The sequence below is a fragment of the Calonectris borealis genome, chromosome 1 (genome assembly GCF_964195595.1).
Source record: "Calonectris borealis chromosome 1, bCalBor7.hap1.2, whole genome shotgun sequence".
Taxonomy (NCBI): domain Eukaryota; kingdom Metazoa; phylum Chordata; class Aves; order Procellariiformes; family Procellariidae; genus Calonectris; species Calonectris borealis.
This window is the reverse complement of record NC_134312.1, coordinates 217,441,082-217,459,478: the sequence shown is the minus strand read 5'-3', so window position 1 is coordinate 217,459,478 and position 18,397 is coordinate 217,441,082. Positions and strand designations below refer to the sequence as shown.

Sequence of the window (18,397 nt, the reverse complement as noted above, 5' to 3'; positions counted from 1 at the left end):
CGGGACGGCCGGCGCCGCTTCCCACCGCGTCGACGAACGCGGAAAGGACTACAGCTCCCAGGTGTGCCGGGCGCCGCCGCGCATGCGCGGCGCGCTCCTCCCGCGCCATCTTGGCACCCGTTTCTTCCATCTCCTCACTCGCGGAGGGTGGTGGCTGGGGGAAGCAGGACTACAACTCCCGGCGTACACCGCGGCGGCCGCGCATGGGCAGTGTGTGCCGCCGCCATCTTGGCCCGGGGAAGCGCCGCCGCCGCCGCCGCCACTAAACAAACCCGAGAGCGGCACCGGGGGGGAGGAGGGGCCCTGCCGCCGAGGAGCCTCTCGATGTGCCAGGCACGGCCGGGCAGGTGGGTCCCGCTCCCCGGCAGCGCCGCCGCGCCTCCCCGCCTTGCCTGGGGCGCTCCCCCTCGGGGAGAGGGGCAGCTCCCCTTCCCTGGACGGCGGGCAGCCCCCTCACGGGCCCGCGGGCAGCGCCCCGTCCCCCGCCTGCAGGCCGCCGGCGCTGCCCCTCTGCCCGGCGCGGGGAAGCGGCCGCCGCCCGCTCCCTCCCTCCCTCCCTCCTGCCGGCGGGGGCCCCGGGGGCGGCCGCCCCCGAGCTCGGCGGGGACCCAGCGCCGCTGGCTGCCGCCGGTCCCCCCCCGCCGAGAGCCCGGGTGGCGGCTGCCTCCGGGCGCCCTTGTGGGAGATCCTCCCTCCTTCCAGCCCCGCTTTGGAAGGTGCGACGGCGCCGGGGCTTTTGTTCCCCGTGCCCACCCCCCGACCACCCCCCCCTGCTGTGCCGTTCCCTGCCCGGGGAACGCGGCGCGGCCGCGGGCTGGCACAATCCGGCTCGTCCCGCTCGCCTCAGGCTCCTCTTTTTCCTTTATTATCCTCGTTGCAACGGGGAGATGCGCCCTCCTTCCCCGCCACCCCCGGAATCTCGCCGAGATGCGATCGGGCGAGGGGGTGTTCCCGTGTTTGGGTTTTTTTGGGGGCTGGTGTTGGTACGCGGAAAGCAAATTTTCACGGTGTTTTTGCCGTTCTGTCATATAATAGGCTAGTGCTAAATGCATTCCCCGGGGGGAAGGGGGGCGTGCGGTTAGCTGGAAGAGTTCTTATAATAGGTGCTCTGTGCATAAAGAGAGGGAGGAGACTCGAACATCAATTCGGAGAGCGTTTCAGCATGAAAAAAGGCTTGAGAAGGAGATAGGAAACTCGGTAAAAGGGCTTGGGTGATGGATCTGAGCAAGAGCGCATAGGAAGTCCGTGCCCTTGTGAAACTGCTGAATTCCTGCATGGCAGAGCATGCCATTACAAAGATTGGAGCGGGGATGGGAGCGACTGTGTCGGTGGAGTTGTGAGCAGGCTGAGGAGAGTTTACGTTAATCGGCTTGGGAAATCAATAAATGATGGACTTGCACTTACTGCATTTATATTCCTTTTTCAGCGAGGCTGAGCTCTGTGGGAGCACAAACACAAGGGAAAGATGCCTGTGGTGTGGCCAACTCTTCTGGATCTCAGCAGAGATGAATGCAAGAGGATCCTTCGCAAACTGGGTACAGTAAGATACAATTTGTGGGTCTGTATGTTTGCCCTTTTAAGATTTGCCTGCCTGCTGCTTCCACGAAATACTTTAATATGTCTACAGGCAACTTACAAGTCATTTCCTGCATTTTGCACGTGTCATTGGTTTGACAGCCCTGGCTTAAAATGATGTTTGGCAGATGCTCTCTGCCTGAGCAAAATGAGTAGAGCGGAATTGTTTTGGTTTGGTAGAATCTCTCATGGATGTCCTGGTCCATCTCTGCCTCGATGTTGCAGTGTTGCATTGCTGTTCTTTTTACGACTGTTAACGTGCAATGTGATACTCCGTGAGAGGAGGGTTTTTGTCTTTCTATTCTGTAGTAGACACCTTTCTGTACCAAAAAAATCATGGAACCCTGGTTTAATTGACACGGTGGGACTGAGTTCGAGTAGTGAAGGTACTATCGTAAAGACTTGAAACAGGAGGAAAAAAAATTGTGATGGTTTGTGATTTGCAGTTACACAAATTATCAGGGAAGTGTGGAAACAATGTTCTCTTTTAACTGTGATAACAACAGGAGCTGTTTGCATTGTTTCAAATGTATTTCAATATCTGAGACCCCTGCCCAATAGATACATATTGGGAGATTTTTTGTGCTCTGTCCTTGTAAATACGTATAAGGAGACGTGCTTTTGTGTTTTGGAAGGTAATAAAAATATTTGCTCTTTCCTCGCATCCACTTTTGGCTACCACAGGAGAGAGAATCCTTTGTTAGACCGTTGATCTGATTTTGTGCCGTCGTTTTTGAGTTCTTGGAGTTGAATTTCTTTTTATTTAGTTAAGGATTTTTTGCCAGTTAGATGATGTGTAGTATTAGAAGGGAAAAACCCCTTAGATTTCTTTTCAGGCTTTCTTCTGAGGAGCATAATCTAGGAGATGACGTCAGGAAGAAAGTTGAGGCTGCCTCTAACTTCCTGTGACGGTCAAGTCACAGCTTTTCTTGTTCTCATTTTACTTGAATGTTACAAGATGATGTGCTGTACTTCTTAACTGTGCCAAGGTTCTTGTACGTTATGAAGCCATCCACTTTATTTTCTGAGAGTTGAGAATTTATTTTCTCTCGCTTTGCCCTTTTTATTTCATTTCTTGCGAATCCGGGATTTGTGTTCTGTAGAAACAGACCTTGACGCAGCTGTCGCGCAGGCATTGCAACTAAGCTGTACATCCATTAAGGTGACAGCCCTAGGTCTTAAGTGAAGCTCAAGAAGTACGAAAACTAGGAGAAAGTGCAGGATGCCGAAAGATTTGGACCGGATCTGTGCTACTAAATTTTGTTAACGTAGCTCTGCTGGCTAGGAATGTGGAAAAAAAAAAAAAAAAAACAAACTTCCAGCCCAGCTGACGGCGGTGTGCTGGCAGATCCCTGCTGGTGCAGCTGAGCCAAACAGAACTGCAGCTACACCTCCTTCAATGACATAACCTAGGCTGACAGGGAAAAAAAAAATAAAAAATAAAAAATAAATCTTTTTTTTTTTTTTTTTTTTTCCTGCTGGCATGAGCTGTGTCCCCACAAGAGGGCCCTGCCAGCGTAACCGAGGATCAGAGCCTGTAGCAGCCGTGTCTCTTCTAGGGTAGAGAAGCTCTCAGATTAAATAGACGCACCACGAGACTGGAGGGAGAAGGAGCACGGGCAGTGGGAGCGAATAGCTGTCTAAGAGTCATATCCAGCAGTATTGGTCTGCTTTATAGAGTCCCGCTTTTCCAGCTCTCAGCCCAACATCTTATTTGGTTGACCGTTCAGCAGTAGCGGGGTAATCCGTAATGAGAGAAATGCAATGGTGTAGGTGAGGCTGAAATGCATCCTGAGGTGCGCAATACCTAGCATTGTTCTGCGGCGTTCGTGGTTTATAACTGAATAAGGGGATGATGGTGGCACCTAACACTTGAAATAATGATACTTATTTGTGAAACCTGTTTTGGCTGTTTGATGTGTTTTGTGTTGGAAAGAGAGCGCACCAGTTACCGATTGCTATGTAGGCATAAGGGTGAGGAAGCTAGTTATAACTGTTCTGTAATTTTACTAGGTTCTGAAGAGCCAGAATGTGCATTTTTTAAAGCTCTAGTGTAGAGGACCTCTATTAAAAATGCAGAAAGGGGGGAAAAAAAAAAATCCATCCTTGCTAAATAATTATATGGTTGTATCTGAGAATTACTTTATGTTGTTAACAGAGGAAAATAATTAGTATCTTAAATATTGTAACATGGTTGTCTAAATAAATGTTGATATTAGTAATAACTATTGCATTAATTAGCAAATGTTTTATAACTGAAGCTGTAAATGCTTCTGTAGGTCACTCAGCCTCCCTGTGCAAGCTGCATAGTTAACCAAAGCGACTCTGCTTTGTGTTTTGTCTGCTTAATCGGGACAGGAGAGCAGGATTTCTTTTCAGCACAATTCCTTGATTTGATTTGTAAATTAGCTCTTTGGAATCCTAATCTGAAAGCTTTTCAGAATAGCATCAGTCTTTCTTTTGCAGCAAACTTCAGAGGTGTTAGGTTTTGGCCTGCCCCTTTTATTCTTGCTCTTGGTTGACTGGGATCTGTTGTGGGGTTGGTTTGGTCGGCTGCTGAAAGGCACCTATGTAAATATCGAAAGAATCTGTATTTCTGATTTAAAGCAGGAGTTTCAGCAACGTTTCCTTAAACTGTGCTAAGCATAGAATAGCAAGTCATTCTTTGGCAGACTCCATTATTTGTGTCAGGTGTATTTTCACCCTGCTTAGTAGGACAAAATTCAGAAGTTTCAGTAGCCTTTAATGATTCTATTTTTCAAAACACCGGTGGCATGATGTTTACATAGGTCACCTGGAATTATAAATTTACGTTAAATCAGAGTTGTATTTTTGTGAGTTAATCTTTGTGATGGCTCTACATTTAAGACTAGCTGGATTGTTTCTTTTGTGTTGAGCAGGTTTAATTCAGTCTGTTGCATTCTTTTCAGATTCAAGCAGTTGTACATATCAAGTGAACGGACATAAAAGATTATGATGATCGTATTTAACACACTAGAGCTGATGTTCTCTGTGGTAATTACGGAAAAGCGTTAGGAAAAAATCAGTTGCTCTTTTGGTGGTGTATTTCTTTTTCAAGCCAAGCTTTTCCATGGAACTTCTAATAATGATATGTTTTAAAGATTTTCTTCTCCTGTTTCTAGAGAATTCTGAGCTGCTCTCCAAATTTGGGGACTGTTTCTTCAAGCTTTCTGGCTGAACTGTCAACTCGGAGAGAGCTTGAAATACTCGGTTGGGTTTATAAACTAGTTAATCCTCTGTGATGATACAGTTGTTTCATAGAAAAGCTGTATGCTGCAGAGTAATTGACTGAGAGAGTTCTAAATCATCAATCTCTTTTGAAAAGCACTAAATAATTGAAAGGCATGTTCCTTTTAATGATTTTGAAAATTAATAGAATACTGTCAGTAATACTGAAAATAATGTGGGTCTTTTTTTTCCTTTGCTGTGAGCATTAAATAGAAATACTGTTTCTCTAATTCTTCAGAACTGGAGGCATATGCAGGTGTCATCAGTGCCTTACGTGCACAGGGAGACCTTACGAAAGAGAAGAAGGATCTTCTTGGAGAACTCTCTAAAGTGCTTAGGTAACCCTGACCTTTTTAAAATAAGAACCGATGACCTGTTTTCTTTTAACGTATTGCGTGCTTTTTCTGTCACTAGTATCACAAAGCAAATCTTAATTCAGGGGAGTAATTCTCCATCTTGTGAAGGTTTGATTCCTGTTCTGCTTTGAGTTTTTAGTAAGGAAAACAACTCTGCTTCTGTGGTTGGAGCTTTATTGTTTTGTTGCTGTTTTGGGAAATACTGAGTGTTAGAATCACGTGTATGCTAGCTTGGAGTTTCGTCAAGGTAGGACTTCGAGGTCTTTGGGCCCGAATTACATCAAGAAAGAACGCTGCATGTTCTGTGCAAACTTTTCTACTGTGTGCTTTAAATTTATTGCTCTCATTAGGAGGTTGGATTCTAGCTGTTTTGTAGGGGTACCCTATGAACAGTAATGTTCTTTTTATTCTTCAGTAATATTTTTGAGCAATAATACATTCATTCTGTCTCACTGTGACAGAAAAAGTTAAGTGACAATCTCTTAAATGTAAATGCCTGTTCCCTTCCTTTCATCTCCTGAGTGGATTATTCATAAGTTTCATTTTAGCTAGAAGTTTTAGATAAATGTTCATGTCTCCATCTGACTAAAATATATTGCTATTTTTTTAATAGTATTTCAACGGAGCGGCATCGTGCTGAAGTTCGGAGAGCAGTAAATGATGAACGACTAACGACTATTGCACACAAGTAAGTTACAGGTCATTTTCTGTGTGATTTCCAAAGGTACCCTTTGGAAAATCCATTATGCCTTAACTGAATGATAGAACTTTGAAGATTGATGGTGTTTTAAAGAACAGTGGTTAAAACAGTGTATGGATGAAGGAATTACTGTATCAGATTTACGTCAGGGAACTAGAAACAGTTATCTAGTACCGTTGCATTTTGGATCTGAAAGCATCGCATTCACTGTACAAGTACAATATAGGAAACAGTCTTTTGTCATGAAGGGCTTTCTGTAAGAGAGACCAGAAGAAACAGAGAGTAGAGAAAATAGAGAAATCCATAAGCAGGATGAATGTGTTTGCCTTATTAATTTTTGTTTTACCTTTAATTTTATTTAAATCCATTTGGAAAGGTGATATTAAGAGGGACTTAACTACGTAGAAAGACAAAGGAAGGGAAAGAGGTGGCAGAGATTAGTGGAAAACAGTGTATCAGCACAGAGGGGGAAAAAAAATGGTCAGAGTGAAAAAACTGCAGCAAGCTAACTGATGACATCAGTGTCCACTGTTCTCTGCTTGATGCAGCTGCTGTGCTGGCATCAGCGGGGCTGGTTCCTCCTTGCCTTTACTTTTGCAAGCTCCACATGATTTTGAGAGGTGGAGAGGAGCAAGAGGGCAAGTGCTTGTGTATCTTTCATAGTGGCTTAACAGTCAAGCTGTTAAGAGCTGGATTGTAAGTGTCTGTATTTTTCTTTCTTTTTCTGTGTTACCACCATTGATTTTTAAGTTTGACTTCTGTAGCTTAGGTGTTATGGGGAGGAAAAAAAGGAAATCATACAAATAGCAGGCCACGTGGAGTTAGCAATTGTCTGATCCGAGACTCGCCAAAATCGGCATACTGTTTTAGTGCTGCAGAGGGACATTTAACATTTTAGTGTTTTCATGTTCAAGTTTAAAGAGTTAGAAACAGGCTGTTTACCAAACAAAAACCACCAAGTTCCTTACACTTCTTTAAAGAAAGGGGAAAAAATAATCAAAAATAAGCATTTAATTGTCAAGTCAGGATTCTTTTCTTGAATCAAGTTTCCTTTTTAAGTAGTAGTTCTGTTTTTAGCATTTTACAGAACAAGCATAAAGTTTGTCCTGAGGTGTTGAACTTCAAACGGATGAGGTATTATAATCCAGACAAGGTGCAATTGTGAAGTGCTGCATCTCTTTATTTTTCCTGTGGTAATTCTTTGTAAGTGATGGTTGGTAATGTAGTATTTGACTTAAATAATTCTCTAACTCATTAGGAAAGCCAACTTTGCTAGCTTTGCAACATTTGTAGTCTTATTTTTGATTTTAAAAAAGTATTTTTACCTCACCTGATGTAGTTCTGCTTATACTATATGAATATGTATGAAGAACGCTGAAGCGTATCAGGATTTAACAACAGAGCAGATCCTCTGCATTTTACGAACTAATTTGTGGTAGCTTTTGCTGCAACTTGCTTGCAATAGTTCACGTGAGAAGTTGTTTTTCAGAATATATTAATACATTAAATGGGTTGGTTTGCTTAAGAACATAACAGCATTGAAAAATAATTTGCCATTTTGGTTTTGCTGATTTGACAAATGACTCATGTAAAACAATCATAAACAGAAACACTTCTCCGTCTAGATAAGAACAGCATTTTTTGGAAACATTCTGGTTTGTGTGTAAGTACTAAGGTTAAGAGAAAATGAGAGCAGCAGGTTGGTTGCCGTTGAGGAAGGTGCAGAGGGTCTTTAATTCATTTAATGTTCTGTTAGCTTTTTTGGGACCACTTTAATAAGTCTGAGAAACTTTTCTGTTCAGGTAAAACAAGATTTGCTTTAGAAGCCAAGGGTTTTTCCCTGTAACATAATCAATGTCAGTAGTCTTATGAAATCTATTGGATGTCTAGGTATTTTTGTCATCCAGAAGTAGAGGGTGCACCAACTCGACCTGAATAGTAGCTAATCTAATATGGGGGTTTTGAACGTGACATCCACAGAGCTCTGGCCCTTTAAGGGCTCTGTGAAACAAAACAGTAAAAGAAGCAGCAACTTTTAAATTTTCTATGGGAGGATTTCTACATCAGGTGGGAAAAATGGAAGGGCTTTCATGAAATGAAGAAAGTTGAAGATTATTGCTCTAGTATGTCTTTAGAAACTGCCTTTTAGACTTTCACTGTTGAAAAAATGGCTCTTAAATAAGAGTACTGAGTATTTTGGAAACTCAGCAGAATACTCACAGAATGTGCATTTCTGTTTAGTATGTCTGGACCAAATAGCTCTTCCGAATGGTCTATAGAAGGTCGTCGACTGGTGCCGCTGATGCCACGGCTTGTTCCACAAACAGCTTTTACTGTTACCGCTAATGCTGTTGCCAATGCAGCTGTTCAGCACAACGCATCTCTTCCAGTTCCTGCAGAAACTGGAAACAAAGAAGGTGAGAGAAAGCCAGGATTCTACTGCAATCTATGGGAATATAAAAATAATGTCACAGTATAAATTGTTATCTTAGATTTTAAGTGTTAGATTTTTTTTTAAAAAATCTGAATCATTCTTATTGCACAGTATTCATAGAAATATGAAAAAAATCTTTTTTTTTTTCCCTGAAAGATGCCTTTGCAGCATCTGCAGCATAAATCTGACAGCTTTGTGTTAGTGAGCACACAGGCAACTGAAATTAAAAAACCAAATTGCCAGGAAATGAGGGGGAAATTCACTGGTTAACTTGTTAAGCTCTGTAAACTATAAAAACTTGGACTGGTGGCTTAAGATTTTGTAAAGTTCTGTAAGTGATGAAAGATGTTTCAGAACGGTTTATTTTAAGAATGCAAGTAGGAAAAAAATTTTGGTGAAAGTCAAGAAAATTTTGTCGATTTTCTTTTCTTTTTTTCTTTTCTTTTTTTTTTTTTTTTTTTAACTTCAGATTAGACATACCAAGTTAACAAGTTAAGATTGCTTTCTGCTTTCCCTATGCCTTTTAAATAATGCTGGTACACATTCCATCTAACTTGGCTGAATAGGCTCAAATTATGCTTCATGCAACTAAAGAATGTGTAACACTTCTTGAAATAGGCTGTTTTATTGTGGTTTTGTGAGAAGTACTGGATCATTGTACTATTACTTATAAGCAACAGTTTTAAAAAGCTGATTAGCAAAATCAGTTGTTCATTACTGAAGAAATATTTTGGTTTCTTCAACTGATGTACCATTGAGGAGAGGCACTAGCTATTTTCCATCAGTTACCGGTCTAGATATGGTCATTTGCAGAAAAGCAAAAAGATCAAAATATTGAATTAATGCTAAAATGAAAAATTACAAATTGTAAAGTAAAACATCAGATTAATACAAATAAAAAAATCTAGAGTCGGCAGCACAGATCTCTGGGGACGGGAGGAGGGGAGGTTAGCTTTCTGTGTTGTCTTTGACGGCCGTTAATTCCGTGGCCATGCTTAGGTCAAACTGGGGAGTATTCAACAGTAACAGGATTGCAGAGGCAAAGATGTGGATAATGACCCAATAAGTCTTCGGCTTCCATTTCAATTGTTAAAATAGTGATAGAATAATGGGATTCTGCACTTCAGTTATATGGAAGGTGTCTTTTCTCCTCTTCAGTGGTGGTTTGCTATTCCTACACAAGTACCACTTCAACCCCAACATCTACCCCTGTTCCAAGTGGCAGTGTAGCAACAGTGAAGTCCCCCAGACCCGCCAGTCCAGCCTCCAATGTAGTCGTCTTGCCAAGTGGAAGTACTGTTTACGTCAAAAGTAAGTGATACTAGCAACTGATTAACAAAAGGGAAAGTAAGGGACAGTCTTGTGGCTGAAGCATGGACTGAGTTAAGCACTCTGACCTTGGGCAAGTCATTTAAGGCCTTTATGCCTTCGTTTAGTCTAAAAACTGAATTTGTGGCTTCCCTTTTTCAGAGAAATTGTGTTCAGGATAAATCCGCTCACTGTAAAATGCTGCAGGGAGCAGTAATGGCAAGGACAACAAGAGTGAAGAGTATTTTGAAAATACAAGATAGGGATCGCTGTATATCAGTAGATTTCTAATCCAGCTTGTTCAGAACATGTCTTTAAGGTGGCTCTGCTGGTTGCTTCTGCAGAGGACTTCCCTCTTCATTCTGCTTAAATAATACGCAGTAGTCACTTACTCGAGTTAGAAGAGGTCCCTCCTTTCCACTTTCACAGTTGACCTAGACTTTTTTAGAATACTGTAGTTTGGCGAGCATTTATATGCTTACATTAACTATGTCTGGCCATTTTGTGATTTATTTGGAAGTGAATCTTAGTGAAAGCTTGCATTCCTGGGCAACTGTGAAAACTCTATATGAAATCCCACCAGATACCCATATTCATGCATTTAAATTTGGAAATCCAGGGCATAACGTCTAGAAACAGTCTTTTTTCTTGTGTCCCCCCCACCTTCTTTCTTTGGCTAATAAATCAGCTACTTGTAAAAGCAGAATACGTCCTCATACCTATGCCCAGCTCATCAAAGGTAGTTTTATTTCACTAATAATTAAAAATGTTTCCTTCTGTCCTTATTTGGTGTCTATGAAAATGCAGGTGACAAATAAAGATTAACAGTGACGTTGATAAGGGCTATTTTTATGCTTTCTGTGGATACCTTTAATATTTTAAGAATTATTTTAACCTTTATGCTATATGTGCATGTTTGTATAAACTTCTAGCTAGTCAGAAATGTCACATTGTACATAAATGTTACCTGCAAACCACCAGCCATCTTTAATGGCTGTATCAACCCACAGAACCCATTACATTAAGATTTTTCATTTTTCTGATTTAATGCATTAATCACTCAGCTTTAGTTTAAAGAACTCTGTTGTATTATTACACGGTAATGAGTATAAAACAAGTCTAGATGCATGATAGAGGGATGAAAGGTTCTCATTTTCATTCCGTCCATCCCTAGATTTCATTTTTTCCCCACTTCGCGTGCTTCATTTTGTTCTTTCTTTTTTTCTTAACGGAATTGTGTGTCTTTCAGAATAAGTTTTATCAGTCACGTTAGTTTTAACAAACCTGCTTAAGAACAAACTCAGGAGGCCTGAGTTATAGTCGTGACTTCGCCACTGATCTGTTGCGTACCCTCATCCAAGTCACAGTCTGATTGAGCCATTAACCTCTCCGTGCCTCTGCTTCCTTGCTTGTCAAGAGTGAGTTATAGTCGAGCTGTATTACCTTTCAGCTAAGGAAAACTTTGTGCAAATGCAGTTTCTAACATGAAATTATAGGAATAATGTTCTTGCAGAACCCCAGCAGTGAAAACAGGAGATTAAATGAGCTGTACTTAACATAAAATAATGTTCTGCTAGTTTAATCTTACTTTCTTATTTCTGTGTTGAGTTTCTTTTTTTTTTGTGGATGAGGATCACTAACAAACAGCTTTCTCTTCAGTATTTCTTGGTGATCCACCAAAATAACAGCTGTGTCCTAACATCCTAGCTGCATGTGGATTTTTGATTCAGATGGATTCTGAGATTCTGAAACTCCTGCACATTTGCAACGTGATTAGTGACCTCACAGTTAGAAGTTTGCATAGTGCGCTCACAGTAATACTCAAAATCCTGTTCATAATAGACCTTAAAGTCATGTAACCAAATCTCTGCTTTATAGATGGAGATCACTGCTAGGCTTGTTCAGGGCCATAAAGTAAATTGGTGATTAGAGCTTTGAAATCCAGACTCGTAGATCCACACTTCATCTGTACTGCTACAGCCAGCTAAAACTATTTTTTGGAGTTCAGAGCAAACTTAAAATAGAGTCCTTGCTTCTCTTCTCTAGTTCAGTTTCCTATCTTTGTGTGGATAGAACTGCCAGCCTTCTGAAGTGACCTGCAAATGAGCTGGTACTCATACTAGGAGAGAATCCCATTTTTCCATTTTTCAGAAATCACTTGCTGTGCTACTGGGCACTTTCTTGTCCATGTTAATTCCTGCATCTTCACTTCTCGAATGCCAGAATATTTAGTTATTTTAATTAGAGATTGACCGTAATTAGGTCTTGACCCTAATTAGAGATTGACTGCCAACCAAGTTTGCTTGGGTTGCCAGCAAGACTGCTTTTTGCCGTGACAGCATTTTTTGTCTTTAAGCCCTAGGCATACGGAACAATCTTGTTCTGCATAGAGGGGATTGCGTCTTTTCGGCTTATCGCTGTTTTTTAAACTTGTTTAACACTGGCTAATTTGGAAAATGTAAATGCTACCCAATACCTGTAAGAGATTTTCAAGGTAATTAAACTATGTCTTTCTGTAATGTATATCAATTTATGAACGTTTTGCCTGCTTAAGAGAGTTTCACATGGATTTAAAGTTCGTTGATCACATTGCAGAAAGGGTTATCCATTGCTCAGCTGAATATTGCAGCATACTTTTTTTTCTACATGTGTAGTAGATGATTGTCAGGAAGAATGAACACTTTTGAGGCCGGATTTCTGTTGTTTTTCATGATTGTGTGTTAGGTGCCGTTTTATATCTGTTGCACAAAATGCACCAAACAAGGCAGAAGCTGATAAAGTGAGGTTTCACCTTCATAGTTAAAAAGCATGTCACAAAAAAAAAAAAGGATCTCAAGATGCTGTGTTGAGGTGAAAGGGAGAAGGGTGAGGTAATGATAAGGATGGCATGGAAGTAGGTACAAAGGTTGAAATCGGAGAAGACTGCAGGAGGACAAACTTCAGTAGTCCCGTTGCTGTAAACAAAACCAGCAACAACAACAGTAGCGTAGTGTAGAGTTTTAAACTGAAATGTGCACGATGTTATCCCAAACATCTTGTGTGCGTAGTCTGTTAGTCAAACTTCTGGAGACAGAATGAAATCCCCGTGCTGGCTCTTATGTTCTTGTAATCTCTTAAACTGAATGAAGTGACCCAGTAACTGAGCAGCTTGGGTCTTTTAGGGTTTGTTTCTTTGCTTTATGGCACTTTAAGTTTGGTCTGTATTAAGGACTAAGACCATCTGTGGTGTGATACAGGTTGGTTGTGACCATAAGAAATAATTTATCCTCTATTTTTCTTATTTGAAAGTGGGTATAAGACTTGGCAAGTTGTAATGTTTTAGAAAGCACTGAGAGCTGCAGATGGGGAAAATATAATTTAGAAAAAGTACTTCTTTTCCAGGTGTCAGCTGCTCAGATGATGATGAAAAGCCCCGCAAAAGACGGCGAACGAATTCTTCTAGTTCTTCCCCTGTTCTCCTGAAAGAAGTCCCGAAGGCAGTGACTCCTGTCACTAAAACTATCACAGTGCCTGTAAGTGGCAGCCCCAAGATGAGTAATATAATGCAGAGCATTGCCAACTCCTTACCACCACACATGTCGCCTGTGAAAATAACCTTCACTAAGCCCTCAACACAGACAACAAACACGACAACACAGAAGGTATGTGGGGGAAGCTGCCAAATGTTACTTTATTCTGGTTTTATCAATGAATAAGATGTGATGTTTGACTCTTCCTCTCTATGAACTGTCTAGCTGTTTTTTAAGGATTGCACTTGGGATAAGGTAATCCCTCTTTAAAACGAACAAAGAGAAAACCAGACTCTTGTATGAATTTAGTTCACCTGTGTGTGAAAGGACCTGGATTGACAGCCGTGGAGACTGAAGCCCTCTTTTTATCCACAGAACAGGTACAGCACAGGCAGCGGGAGTGCAAGCTTCCCCCAGACTGCCCCACCAATGTGCCTCAACCCTGACCTGAAGGGACCACTTCTAGGGATGAGAGGGGATTCAGTCTCCATGCTCATTCAATTCTTGGCCTCTCTGGTGAGACTGCCAACAAGGTTGCCAGTTAGTACCATTTGTGGTGTTGGGTTTTGTGATATGGACACTAGTCCACTGAGAACTGGATCACATAGGCCACTGAACAGCCTTCAGATGGTAACAACTGTTGGTCAAAGGTAATCTTTCTTATTTCTATTTTCCTTATTTATAATTATTCTTTGCAGTAGTAGAATTCCAGGAGAGGTGGCGGGGGCTTCCCCTTGCCAAGCCTTTTTGTCTAGAGGCTAGTTTTTTGGGGTCTATGAAGCTTATTCTTGGAGCTGATCAAAGACCGGGGGGCTTTATTTTCCTTTCAGTACTAGTGTGCCATTTCTCATTCTACATTAACAGTGTTACAGTGATCAAAATCAGTTGCATTATTTCAGCTGAGCATGCCCAGCTTTCACCAGAATGCAATGTGTGGAAAAGGTTTTCCGTGTTGAAATTTTGTATTGGACTTAGATTTTTACGTGACTAATCTATGGCATGACTATTTTCCCATGATTTAGGAAGCATTTCAGATGTGTCTACTTTTTTGTTCTTAAGATTTAAAAAAAGATTAATGGCTCAGACCAAGTTCATTCTTGGTACGGTTATTAATTAAGGCAGACTTGGCGGGGGGGTGGTCTGTGGAATTAATTTGGCCTTGATACTGACAGACTGATGGTTGGCTGGCCACTAACAAGCTTTTTTTTCTAACTGTGAGAGTTTGACTATTGAGCTCAAACCTTCACACGGTATTTGTTCTATTAGTCTTCTTAATTGTTTTATGACTCTATTTGGATTAGCAGAGTTCCCATGTCCCGATTTTTTGGAAACTTTAAAACCAAGGAAGATTAACTGAAGTAATGTGCAATAAAGAACTTGCTTTCTGGCCTTTTCCGACTTCAGAGCTCTTTGATGCTTTCATTTGATTCACTGTTCTTTAACAGTGTCCTTAATCAAATTTCATCTCTGAATACATGTATAGAAATTTGTGAGTGAGCATAAACCATCAAATAAAATGTCCTGCATTCAATGCAGCAAATCCACAGCTGGGATAGGGCTTAACCTACCCATCCTGTTGCTCTTGTTAGGCTCATCTTTTGTGCAGGAAGAATTTTTTTGCCTTAAACGACTGTAGTGTTGTATTAAGTATGAGTGTTATATATCGTGGTAGTTAAAGATGGAGTGTATTAAATCTCCAAAAGGAAGAGAATGGACTGTTGATAGGCTCTTTTCTGCAGTTGTGCCCCTGCTTGTTCTGACATGGAGATTTTAGAGTTTGCTTTGCATAGTTTTATTTGATTCTCTTACTAATCTGCAGTGATAGGAAAATTGTCACTTGTTTCATTCGGGAGCCATAGTAGCGTTTGTATCTGAGCTTGTCACACTGCCCTCTTTTGTTGGATTTAGAAATGCCAAAATACGTAACTGGATGATTTTGGTGGGAGAAATCCCTTTTAGTAGTTTTAAATTAAATGTCAGACTTGTTAAGAGTCAAACTGGAAATGTACTATTTTAAACAAGTGCTGTCGGATATGAGTGAAGTTGTTGGATATGAATGAAATTCTTCGTTTCTGCATGCCAGCTTTCTGAATTGTTTTGGCATTTTACTAGGTTGGAGGAAGATTTGTTGTAACAGCTAATAATGTCACAGCTCCAATTTCTGGATTCTCTTGTAACGTCCTCTGTCTAGGACACAGAAGGAGTCTAGCTAGTGAAGCTTCTGGCATTTAATGCCTTTATTTCTTCAGGGACTAGGTTTTGATGTCTCTCAAAATAGAGCTGACAGGACTAATTTCAGTGTATGTTAGGAATTAGTTTTTACCTTAACAATCAAAATCAACAACAACAAAAAAGCAACTTGCTTTTTTTTTTTTTTAATCAGGCAGTCTTTCTGCTGTAAAAGATGTGATATAGTTTTGGTACCCATGATGAGGTTACTTGGATCATTTCAACCTATGTGAGAAAATAGTATCTCAAAAATATAATTGGTGTGATTTGAGCTTTAAGACTTCTAAGTTTTTACCCAAAAATTCTCTTTTCTGGGTACACTTCATACGTGAAGATCACTAAACTTTGTTCTGCTGTGTTAATTTTGAAAGAAGAAAAAGAATAAAGAGACCCAAACCTGCTTAGTCACAGAACAGCAATCATTGTTGAAAATGCTTTACAAGATTTTTTCCTTGCATGATTAAATAACGTGTTATTTAAGTGATAATCTTGGACTGATGGTTTTATCTCTGTCTTTGAATGAACAACAGCAGCGTTCAGGAGTTGTGATTACGCCCAGATTCATCCTACATATCTGTACTTAGTTGAGATGCTGAACTTGCCCTGTTGCACTATGGATTATATAGGAAGTTTAAGGTGAATAACCTGCCTTTTTTAACTGCAAATTGTCCTTTGACTGTATTCCTAAATTAGTTATCCTAGGTGGAATGGAGCTGGCCCTAAAATTCAAACACTTTGGAAGTATTTCTGGTGTTAACTGACTGTTTAAGAAACAGGATAAAACTCTAAAGGCTTATCGTAGGATCTTTCCACCTGTGAGCCTTGTACCAGAATCAAGCTGTGTCGTGTTCAGCTCATCTGTGTGGTCATAGCCTACGAGCAATTTCAGAATTGATCAGGTCAAGGTTAGGCAGAAGGCAAAAATAAGAGTGGCGCAGAGAAAGCATTCTCTCTGGAGAATGCAATAAAGTGGTGGAGCAGCAGGTGTGGAAACCTTGTCCTTCAGACATTGGTCAGTTGTGGTCAACCTGCTGTAGCTCATGGAGGTAGTAAGGTTTTGGTTTTCCTCAGATCGAGATATTAAAGGCTTAGCTAAGTAGCGGGGACCATAAAACTAAGCACTGGAGGGAAAAGAGAGGCAGAGGCAGCCATGGTGGTGAAATTTGCTGCTTTTATTCCATCCATGTGGTTATCGATCTCTTTTTTTTTTTTTAACCAAATTATAAACTCTTAATCTCTTACTGCTTGATCTGTCGTTTAAGTCTATTTCTGGTGCCATTATCATATTATTTCTTTTCTGTATCGGGCAAGGTTTCGGTAGTCTTTGGGTAGTAGTGTTAAGACTTGGTTTGAGCTGACCCAGGTTTTCTTTATTCCTTCTGTACCTTTTTTCCTATGTGCTTTTGTTACATCAAATCATTAATAAGTTTTAATTTTCAAAGTTTTAATAAATGAAATTTTTGTTGGGACAATTGCATTATTAAAACAATTTCTCAATATTCTTGCATGGTAAACTGAAAATATGTTGTATTTCTGTGCTGAGGGTTTCTATTTTAACTGTGTGTTTCTAACTACAAGGAGGTACATATAAGCAGAATAGAAGAAATCTCTTTACATGAACAGTCCCCATATTCAATACTTAAGAAATGCTTAGTTTTCTAGGTCAGTTGCATAAGAACAGACCTCTTCCAACGTTATAATGAATTCTATGCTTTTCTATGTCAAAACCGATTCATTGCAATTTTAACTTGCGCTAGGGGTAATGTTTATTGTCTTCAGACAAATAGTTTTCAGACAGATAAGAAAGAATTTCTTGCTAATGAGAGCACTAATTAAAGCAGAAATTGGTTTTAAACCAAGTTTTTCACTGATGAAATATTGATTGTTTACAGCCTTGTGGATCAAAAATATTTCCCATTACTGACTCAGCAACTGCTTGTTAATTGTTAAAGAGAAAAAAAAAAACCATCTCATTGCCATTTCTTGATGTATGTGCAAGTTTTGGGAGAATGGTGTTTAAAACGTGCTTGAAATCCCTTCAGTTCCGTTTAAAATGGTCTTCAGGCTTCCTGGCCCAGTTTAATGAAGCCAAGCAGTTCATTTCTGTCTGTTTGCCTCATGAGATAATTCTACTTTCATTAGATAGTAATTGTTTTCCTCAAAAAACCAAAACAAAACAAACCAACAACAACAACAAAAAAACCCAACCCGTTCTGATTTTAAGGAAATGTTTATCACCACTTCTTCAAAGTAATTGAAATTTTTTGTTGCCAGTAAATGTGTGTATGACACTCTTATAAACATATATCCCTAAAACTAAATACACATAGACAGATATATTACTGAAATTTTATGCTTTTAAATAAATGCAAAGAACAAATGAATTTCTTGTTGTTCTTTTTCTTCTTTCAGGTGATAATAGTAACCACCTCTCCAAGCTCAACTTTTGTACCCAACATCCTTTCAAAGTCCCACAACTATGCAGCAGTTACGAAACTTGTCCCAACATCAGTCATTGCCTCAACTACTCAAAAGCAACCCGTGGTTATAACTGCTTCTCAGTCCTCTTTGGTCAGTAGCAGCAGCAGCAGTAGCTGTTCCACTCCCTCCTGTACTGCAAATACTATTGCTGTGACTGCTGTAGTATCATCAACACCGTCAGTGGTTATGTCAACAGTAGCACAAGGTATGGCGATAACATTATATTTATAAAAGGTCTTTCACTGATGAATAGGACTTTGTTTTGAGAATAGCAGAGGGGAGATGCGCTTTATGTTTACATATGATGAGTAAAGCACAGGAGATGTGAAAGAAGTCTACTGGTGAAACTAATCCAAGATACTCCACAAAAATTCCTGTTGAACTCTTTCCCTCTTTGCTTCAATAATTAATGTGCAGATCCTCTTGTTAAAGAGAATGTAGTGTGACAATGTGGCATAGCTTTTTTATTATGAAAAGATTTTACCTGCAGCATTAAAACACTCTATCCTCAAAATGATTTAAGAACTGGCTTTAAGAACTCTGTCTGATGCATGGA

General features: G+C 40.3%; 1 protein-coding gene across 11 annotated transcripts in view; it reads left to right on the top strand.

Annotated features, from left to right (window-relative positions):
* The first annotated feature begins 201 nt into the window (after positions 1-201).
* Positions 202-18,397, top strand: part of EMSY (EMSY transcriptional repressor, BRCA2 interacting) — a 40,643-nt gene continuing 22,447 nt past the window's right edge. For 8 of the 11 annotated variants that reach the window (XM_075140344.1, XM_075140337.1, XM_075140341.1 and 5 more), the window contains exons 1-8: positions 202-347; positions 1,427-1,535; positions 5,063-5,162; positions 5,794-5,868; positions 8,122-8,297; positions 9,473-9,625; positions 13,004-13,263; positions 17,773-18,046. In XM_075140344.1, the coding sequence (XP_074996445.1) occupies positions 1,466-1,535; positions 5,063-5,162; positions 5,794-5,868; positions 8,122-8,297; positions 9,473-9,625; positions 13,004-13,263; positions 17,773-18,046 (1,108 nt within the window). In that variant the 5' untranslated portion in view covers positions 202-347; positions 1,427-1,465. Of the gene's footprint in view, positions 348-1,426; positions 1,541-5,062; positions 5,163-5,793; positions 5,869-8,121; positions 8,298-9,472; positions 9,626-13,003; positions 13,264-17,772; positions 18,047-18,397 lie in introns of all 11 variants that reach the window. The other 3 variants (XM_075140346.1, XM_075140343.1, XM_075140338.1) reach the window with 2 other exon arrangements.